This window comes from Megalops cyprinoides, chromosome 2 (genome assembly GCF_013368585.1).
Source record: "Megalops cyprinoides isolate fMegCyp1 chromosome 2, fMegCyp1.pri, whole genome shotgun sequence".
NCBI lineage: Eukaryota > Metazoa > Chordata > Actinopteri > Elopiformes > Megalopidae > Megalops > Megalops cyprinoides.
In genome coordinates, this window is record NC_050584.1 from 2,239,027 (window position 1) to 2,248,380 (window position 9,354).

Consider the following 9,354-nt stretch of genomic DNA (forward strand, 5'->3'; position numbering starts at 1 on the left):
TTAAACTAGAGCGGGTGACCTAGCTGCTGTTTACAGAGACTTTCCATTTTAACCTTCAGCCTCTGAATAAACCAGAGCCCGTTCCTGGTAAAGGGGGAGGAGGTGTTTGCGGGAGTCTGACTGGCAGGTGATGTGCAAGCTGTTATCTGTGGAATATCTTTTGGGCCCTCAGGCATTTAAGGGTTTAGTAATGGTTTTAGTGGCTGCTGTGAATGGCTTTTCACAGGTCTCCAGTTCCCAGGAACATCCCAGGGGAGCAAACAAGGAGGAGGAGGGGAAGGGACTTTTCCCTTTTCTTAGGAAGGAACAATTATAAAGAAGCGAAATGCATTTGACCTTGTGACCCCAGTAGATAAGCTGTTTTGGCACAATTATTCTCCCACGGAGGTCGACGATGACTTCCTGCAGACACGCCTGGCCAGGAATGTCCCTCAGACAATACCGCCAATGATCTCCACCCCCTGAAGGGCTCTACTTTACACCTTTGTGAACGCTAGTGACCAGCATCAGCTTGGGTGTTCATTTGCCTGTCTCAGCATCCACCTGATTGTCTCAGTGTCCGTCTGGCTGTCTGAGTGTCTGCCTGGCTGTCTTAGTGTCTGCCTGTCTCAGTGTCCATCTGGCTGTGTCAGTGTCTGTCTGGCTGTGTCTGTGTCCCCCTGCCTGTCTCAGTGTCCATCTGGCTGTGTCAGTGTCTGTCTGGCTGGGTCTGTGTCCCCCTGGCTGTCTCACTGCTCTCCTGTTTCAGTTTTATAGTTGTGTATTTCTCTGTGTCACTGCATCTGCTGTGTTTTTACATTTATATGTTATCCATTTATACAGCTGGATATTTACTGAGGCAATTCTGGGTTAAGAACCTTGCCCAAGGGTACAACAGCAGTGCTCCAGTGGGGACTCTAACCAGCAACCTTTCTGTTATGAGCCCTGCTCCTTTCCACTATGCTACACTGCTGCCCCAAACACTAGCAGCGGAGGCATTCGATCCCTCAGCTCCAAAGAGGCTGAAGACTTAATTAAACACCTTAGACCACTCAGCCACACTACCCTCTTTTACCCCTCATGTTTTATTATTTGTTATTTCTGGCACTTCGATGGTCAGGCACTTCATTGGAACTCCAATTCAGCAATCATTCCACAGCAAGGCTTCAAATAATAAACCAATGAATTCCCAAGAGGTCAGGCTGACTTCTGATGTCTCCTTCCTTCAACATCAAATACAACACTGCCATCTAGTGGCCAACCCGTCATTCCACATCTAATACAACACTGCCATCTAGTGCCAGGCCCTTTCACAGAAGCAAAAGTTAGCAGACTTAGATAATCTATTTCCAGCAGTAGCACTTAACATTCTCAGGAAAAGCAATCAATCATCATTTTTTTTGCTCTAATACATTGTTCATGATGAAATTTAATATCCGTAAGTAAAAACTCGATTCTGATCCTTTGACCAAAACAGCAGTGAATAAGTAACAGCAATCATGCCTGTGATATTTACACATTTTATGTGGTTATTGATATAAAACAAAAATGACAAGGCAATGAAATTTCAGCACATGATTGCAAAATTTGCGTTTATCAAAATACCAGGTCTGTGTTACAGTGTAAGTCTTTTCAAAAAGCATCAGAGTGATATCACTTCTCTGCATGCTCAAAACCGAGGTAACACACATTCACAAAACATTTCTTCACGGACAAACACGGCCGGAACATGCATGACCTTTCAGAAAGGAACAACGCCATTACACATCTACACTTTGGGTTTCCCTTTGCTTCATAACAGAGCCAGAGCCGGAATAAAAAGCGGGCAGTGCATAGGTCAGGCAGGGATGAGTGAAGTTCCTGTCAGTGCTGCTGCTCTCACTGCTCAGACACACAGATTTAACACTGTGTGGCCAGGGATGTTGGATCCCAGCTGCTGCCTGACAGCTCCCCGCTGTGGATCCGAATGGCTGCAGTTCGTATTAGAGGCCTGTGACAAAGCGTGTGCCCGTAGAGACCTGTCTGCGTGCCTGTCTGAATACCCACAACCCCCCTGGCCGCATCCATCTCTCAGGCCCACAGCGGAGAGCATATTCCCATGGCTGGAAAATTTGAACCCTGGAACTGACCTCATCAGCATAGTTACGCAAAGCAGAACTGCTAAGGAAAAGGAAAACAACAGAACCAAACTAAACCAAACCAAACCAGACCAAACTGACTGTGTGTTCTATTCTAGTCCTGCTTTTGGGTAACTGCGTAACCGCAGTTACCAGCTCAGCGGCTCCTGTTTCCTGGCGATAAGGTGTACATAAATATTCCCCAGAAGGTGCCGAACACACGCTCTAAAAGCACCACATCATGGCATTGCTGGAATTCCCGTCCCCAGCTCCTCTCAAACGCGGGCTATTTATATCAGAGACGCCGCTTATAGCTTCAGGGAGGCAGGCCACCTTTCCACTGCTCCTTACTGTGACAGGCTGCAGGTCCCCCCTCCCACCCACACCCCACACTCCAGAGGGCTCACAGCAAAACCCCACTGCAACACAGCCCCTACCCTGCACTCATCAACACCGCCATTCCCAGAAAGACCAAAAACAACAGCCTTATCTGCAGCTGGGCCTGCCTGCACTGTGTCAATGCCTGCACCTGTGTGTGTCTCACTCTCTCTCTCTCTCTCTCTCTCACTCTCTCTCTCAGTCTCTCACTCTCTCACTCTCTCTCTCACTCTCTCACTCTCTCTGTTGCTTACCCACACACTCAATGTGATCTGGAGGCCAATCACATATCACTCTGAGATTTCACCGGGGGGATGGATTCGGGGGGGTGGGGGGGGGCTAGGAAGTGTAGTGCAGGTGACAGGAGAGGAGGGGACATAGAGCCAACTGGAGTGCAGGAGCTAAACATAGAGGCAGTTTGTGACTGTATTTTCCTGTACCAAAACGCAGCCTGCCAAGTCCCATCCACCCCCACCTCCCCCAAACCCCCCCCTCCACCTAGGGGGCAGGGGTGGGGGGGCATCTCCAGGAAAAAACAGCGGAGCAGAGCAGTGACACCGTCTCAGGAAAAGGCCAGATCTAAAGCCGTCTCATCTCCTGTGGCATTAATAACTGACTCGCCTGTCATCTAAGAATCAGGACCAAAGAGTACTAAGACGAATCGCCTTCCCGAAACTACAATCTCTTCAGGACCGTGCCAGGACCGCAATGGGACCGGGCTGGGACCGCGATGGGATTGCACCACACACTCACACCCCCGAGGTTTAACTGCGGTGGCCCACCAGGTCACCATGTGCCCTCACAGACCCAAAAGCGGGTGGGGTGACAGGGCAGCTCCCTACCTGACCAGCGGGGAGGGGTTCCCTGTGACCCTGCACTCCAGGCGAATGGGACTCCCCTCGGCCACCTCCTGGCTCTTCAGCTTCTGCGAGAAGCGGGGTGGTGATGCTGCCTCTTCAGCACTGTCGCCCCCCTGGTGGTCAACAGCAGCATCCTCCCCCTCTCCCTCCTCCCCTTCTTCCTCCTTTGGGGCCATGCCCGGCCGCCCGGGCTGTTGCTCCGCCTCAGAGCCCTGCAGGCACGGGTTCTTGGGGGACAGGTACCCGCTGTCGGGGGAGGAGGAGTCCTCGTCACCGTGGCGATCAGGGCGGGCGGGCCCTTTGAAAATGGACGACAGCTCCTCAATGAAGGTGGCGGCACGGCTACAGAACTCCGAGGCAGAGGCACGGTCGCTCAGTGCCAGGTCTGCGTGGAGCAGGCGGGGTTTGTCCTGCTTGTACACGGGGGCAGCGGACCTCTGTCGGGAGTGCATCTTCGGGGCGACATCTCTTTGGCTGCCGCTGGTTTTAGCGGGAAAGGTCGTGTCATCGCTCAGAGAGGGGCCGTCGGGCTGCGGCGGGTCCTGGGACTTCTGCGGGTTGAGGGGTGCAGGGGTTTTGGTCTCTTCCAGATCACCGGTACGGGAGAAGGCCTCACGGGCCAGGTCCAGGCTCCTGCTCATCTCGTCCTGGCTCAGGAAGCAGGACAGCTCGGGGAAGCCCCCCTCATCCCCTTCTACCTCTGCCAGCGAGTCCAGGTACAGCTCCCCATCTGAGGAGGTCTCTGAGAACACACCCCCGTCCCCCTCCCCCAAACACACCTCCTTCAACATCAGAGGGAGAGGGAGCGTCTGGTCACAGCTCCCGTCCTGCATCCTGAAACAAAAACACACACATTAGCAATAATGCTAATTAGCAGCAAAATACACATTAGCAATAATGCTAATCAATTACAACAAACATTAGCATTAATGCTATTCAGCAACAACACACACATTAGCAATAAAGCTAATTAACACCACACACATCAGCAATTAATGCTAATTAGCAGCAACACACATTAGGAATTAAGCAATTCATTTAAAGATGCCATTACAGCACAGCTACCGCAAATAAATACAGTTTATAATATACAATGCTAATTAAAAATGTTACTGACATGTATATACTCAAAGGCTCATGCATACACAGAGTTCATATCCTAATGCACACACACAGAATTCAAATCTTAATAGTCACACAGAGTTTATATCCTATCCTAATCCCAATGAATGTAATGTAATGCTTATAAAGTAACACACACAGGTTAAGACAGCAGATTTTTGGAAGGCCATCTCGGACATGCTTGAGTCAAAAAAAAAAAGGTGACATGACCACGGCGTGTCATGTTTAAGTGTAAGACTGATCTATGCTGTTTGTTTCTTCTGCTGCATACTGTCTGTCTAGCATTCTGAGGCTTCAGGGGCTCCGGATCGGAGTCTTTCTGGCTGCAGTTTCCAGGACTGGAGTCAAAAATCAGGCAACAGAACCAAACCAACTGTTTCACCTGGTGCCCCCCCAACACAGGAGAGGGCTTCGCACTGTGCAGAATGTGTTTTTGTGCGTACGTGTGAGTGTGTGAATGTATGTGAATATGGGTGTGAGTGTGTGTGGACGTGTATATCCGTGGGAGCGTTTATGTATATGCATGTATATGTGCATGTATATGTGCTTGTATGTAAATGTGTGTGTGTTCACGCATGTGTCAGTAAGTGTGTATAACGGTAAGTGTGTGTGTGTGTGTGTGTGTGTGTGTGTATGTATGTGAATATGGGTGTGAGTGTGTGTGGACGTGTATATCCGTGGGAGCGTTTATGTATATGCATGTATATGTGCTTGTATGTAAATGTGTGTGTGTTCACGCATGTGTCAGTAAGTGTGTATAACGGTAAGTGTGTGTGTGTGTGTGTGTGTGTGTATGTATGTATGTGTGAGTGACTGCGTGTGTGTGTGTCAGTGTGAGTGTGAATGACTGCATGTGTGTCAGTGTCTGTGTGAGTGTGTCAGTGTCACTGTGTGAGTGTGTCAGTGTGACTGTGAGTGTGAGTGACTGCGTGTGTGGCTGCTTGTGACTGTGTGTGTCTGTGTGTGTGTGTGTGTGTTGGTGTGAGTGTGACTGTTTGAGTCTGTCAGTGTGAGTGTGAGTGACATTCTTCTTGTGCAGTGTCATGCAGACCAGCTGTTGTTATTTTTAATCCCTCTGCAATCATCTGTGCTGCAGCAGCAGCCTGTGGGCCAGTGCTGAAAAGCCTTAATTATTCATGTGGAAATGACATTGTTTCCCAGCCTAACGCTGAATAATGCAGTGCTCCTGCGTTTCCACTCACCTGAGCCTCAGCATGAAACAAACACGCAGCTCTGATACTGCAGGCAATTTATTCCTGCCGTACAGTATAAACATACATCTCATGTATGTTTTTTCATATTGTTGTCATTTTGTAAATTGTCATATTTTTCTCTCATTGTTTTTTTGTAATGGTTCTCAGTAACAATTCACAGTTGTTTACTTCCAAAACCTGGGAATCAGTTAAACAAGATAAAATACACAAACTGTGAAGCTGAAAATCTCACTTAATGTAATTCTGAGCCTTTTGTGACTATATTTTATAGTCTCATTTGTAATGCTACAAATGTCTGTAAACTATAAAGCAAAACAACCACAACAGTTGTCAAAGTAACACTAACTCATTCAGGTAAATGCAAAATATTTTTTAAAAATTAAATTATTACAACCAGATATGCTTATTCTTATTCACAAACATTACTTAGAAACAATCTTAGAAACAACTTTTTTAAAGAAAAATTAACATGTAAGTAATATGTAAAAATATGTAAAAAATAACATGACTGAATGAATTCTGGTAACTTCACAGTTAGTTAAAAAAAGACCCCAAAAGACTGTTACCTTTCGTTGGTTCCTGGCCCGGATTCACTGTGTGCTTTATTGTCTTCTTTAAGATAGGTGAGTAAGCAGCTCTTTCCAGAAGAGTAGCCCTTGGTCAGTGAGGGGCTCTGGGACCGGTGCGGTTCAGTGAGACATGCAGACCGTCCCACGGTGCCATCTGTCCTGCCCCCACGTCGGCCCTCCGAGTGGCGGCTATATTTGGCATGCGTGGTCATGTTACAGCCCCCAAGCCGTGGGGCAGGAATGCAGAGAGAGGAGCTGACAGAGATGAGGGGGAAAGCAGCAGGCACAGAAGCCTCGGGGGCAACCGCGGCCTCTCACAGCCGCACAATCAGCCCTGTCAACAGGGCAAACAACACCGCGGCCCAAACAACGCACACCCCTGAATAATGCACAAGGCCTCACCAGCACCCCAGGTGAGGGAGGACCACACCTCTCCCATCTCAGAACCCAGCACTGACAGGCCAGAGTTTATACTACGGATGCTAAGAGCTTCCACCACAGGTCCTCAGAGTTTATGGTATAGATCCTCAGAAGTTACGCCATAGGTCCTCAGAGTTTCTTGTATGGATCCTCAGAATTTACACCATGGGTCCTAAGACGTTACTGTATGGATCCTCAGAGTTTACACCATGGGTCCTAAGACGTTACTGTATGGATCCTCAGAGTTTACACCATGGGTCCTAAGACGTTACTGTATGGATCCTCAGAGTTTATGCCATGGATCCTCAGAGTTTACACCATGGGTCCTCAGAGTTTACGCCATGGGTCCTAAGAGTTTCTTGTATGGATCCTAAGAGTTGACACCATGGATCCTCAGAGTTTACACCATGGGTCCTAAGACGTTACTGTATGGATCCTCAGAGTTTACACCATGGGTCCTAAGACGTTACTGTATGGATCCTCAGAGTTTATGCCATGGATCCTCAGAGTTTACACCATGGGTCCTCAGAGTTTACGCCATGGGTCCTCAGAGTTTCTTGTATGGATCCTAAGAGTTGACACCATGGATCCTCAGAGTTTACACCATGGGTCCTAAGACGTTACTGTATGGATCCTCAGAGTTTACACCATGGGTCCTAAGACGTTACTGTATGGATCCTCAGAGTTTATGCCATGGATCCTCAGAGTTTACACCATGGGTCCTCAGAGTTTACGCCATGGGTCCTAAGAGTTTCTTGTATGGATCCTAAGAGTTGACACCATGGGTCCTCAGAGTTTACACCATGGGTCCTAAGACGTTACTGTATGGATCCTCAGAGTTTACACCATGGGTCCTAAGACGTTACTGTATGGATCCTCAGAGTTTATGCCATGGATCCTCAGAGTTTACACCATGGGTCCTAAGACGTTACTGTATGGATCCTCAGAGTTTATGCCATGGATCCTCAGAGTTTACACCATGGGTCCTCAGAGTTTACGCCATGGGTCCTAAGAGTTTCTTGTATGGATCCTAAGAGTTGACACCATGGGTCCTCAGAGTTTACACCATGGGTCCTAAGACGTTACTGTATGGATCCTCAGAGTTTACACCATGGGTCCTAAGAGTTTACTGTATGGATCTTAAAAGTTCACACCATGGATCCTAAGTATTTAATCCATGGATCCTCAGAGTTCACACTGTGGTGACCATGTTATTGTGCACTGAGTGTGAGATGAAACGACGCACTGGGAGACACTTGCTAACAGACAAGCTCAAGAGTGAGGAGGAAAAACAGCCTCAACTCACAACAGCAGGTCTGTATTCCACCCCAGCCACACATCCGAGAGCATCCTCCGTATTTCACCGAAGATTGCATGGGCACTGATCTCCATGGGTGGCCATGCTGATCCAGGAACAGTTTTATGGGAAGAAAGCATGCAAAGCCTCTGCTTATGTGTTTTGTGGGAGTTGGAGCTTTCTGCTTCTGCCTCCATTAATGTTGCAGCTCAAACATGCAAGAGGACGTGAGTGTAACTCACCACATCACCTTGGCAGTTACCACAAGAGTGAGAAATAAACAATAAACAACCATAAATGATACTTTGACTTGACATGTGAATGGGAAATATGGAAATTATGGAGTGTGACATCAACAAGCTAATTTTTCCCATAAAATAATAATTATTTTTTATTCTACAATAATAATTATTATTGTTGTCATTATTATTTAGTAATGGTTAATAGGAGTATCAATAATATTTTCCACAGCAGCAGCTTTTTACAGGATGATCCCACCAGATCTGTGTGTTCTGTGACCCTCTTCTCCTCCTGTGTGTCTGCCCTTCCACAGAGCAGGTCTGGAGCACACGCACATATTTCATGCATTCATATTTCATGCATTCATGTGGCTTTGTTCAATAGTCCAAGCCTAGACTTTATCTCAATGCTTATTCATTCTGTCATTGGCTGTTCTGTTGCTGTTTCCCCTTTTTTAGTTTGCATTTAATGTATCTGACCGAGATGGGCTTATAAGTCATACTGGTTGAGAGTATTTACCAAGTAAGTAAAAACCAGTCAAATAAATCAGTCACACGAGCAAAATTACAGGAGGGGGGAGCAGTGTAGCATAGTCGTAAGGAGAAGGACTCATAACCTAAAGGCCTCTGTAAATATCCAGCTGTATAAATAAAATGTAACACATAACACATAAAAAATAGCAACCTATGTAAGTTTCTCTGGATAAGAGTGTCTGCTAAATGCTAATAGTGTAATGTATTGTAATGACTTGGTGGTCCAAAAGAATAATGCCTCCAGGGGGCAGTATTGTGCACACTTCCCCCAGGGGGCGAATGTAAATGCTTCATTATTCTGGTTTCAGCTGATGACTCACGGGATTGTTAGAGGGTTTATTTCTGTTGCCAGAGTGGATATAATGCATCTGCTGCTCGCTTTCAGCTGTGAGCCAAACACATGGTCCCGGGCGAGAGTAAACAGTAACAGACAGGTGTTCTGATAGGCCCGCGGATTCAGCTATGCGGGGTCTATTTTTGGGGTTCTTATCCTGTGGAGCTGAAGAACGGACGGCACAGAGCTATTCTGGCTCCTTAACAATCTACTGATTAATCTGTATGCTGGTGAAGGCAGCACTTCAGAATGCCCACTGCGACAGCTCTATCAAACCCTGCACCCCCCCCC

At 47.3% G+C, this 9,354-nt stretch overlaps 1 protein-coding gene across 1 annotated transcript in view; it reads right to left on the reverse strand.

The window, feature by feature from the left end:
* palld (palladin, cytoskeletal associated protein) overlaps nt 1-6,314 on the reverse strand; it is a 93,406-nt gene extending 87,092 nt beyond the window's left edge. Inside the window, 2 exon segments of the mRNA XM_036520891.1 lie at nt 3,317-4,168; nt 6,237-6,314. Coding sequence (XP_036376784.1) covers nt 3,317-4,167 — 851 coding nt within the window. The 5' untranslated portion in view covers nt 4,168; nt 6,237-6,314.
* Between the last annotated feature and the right edge of the window lie 3,040 nt (nt 6,315-9,354).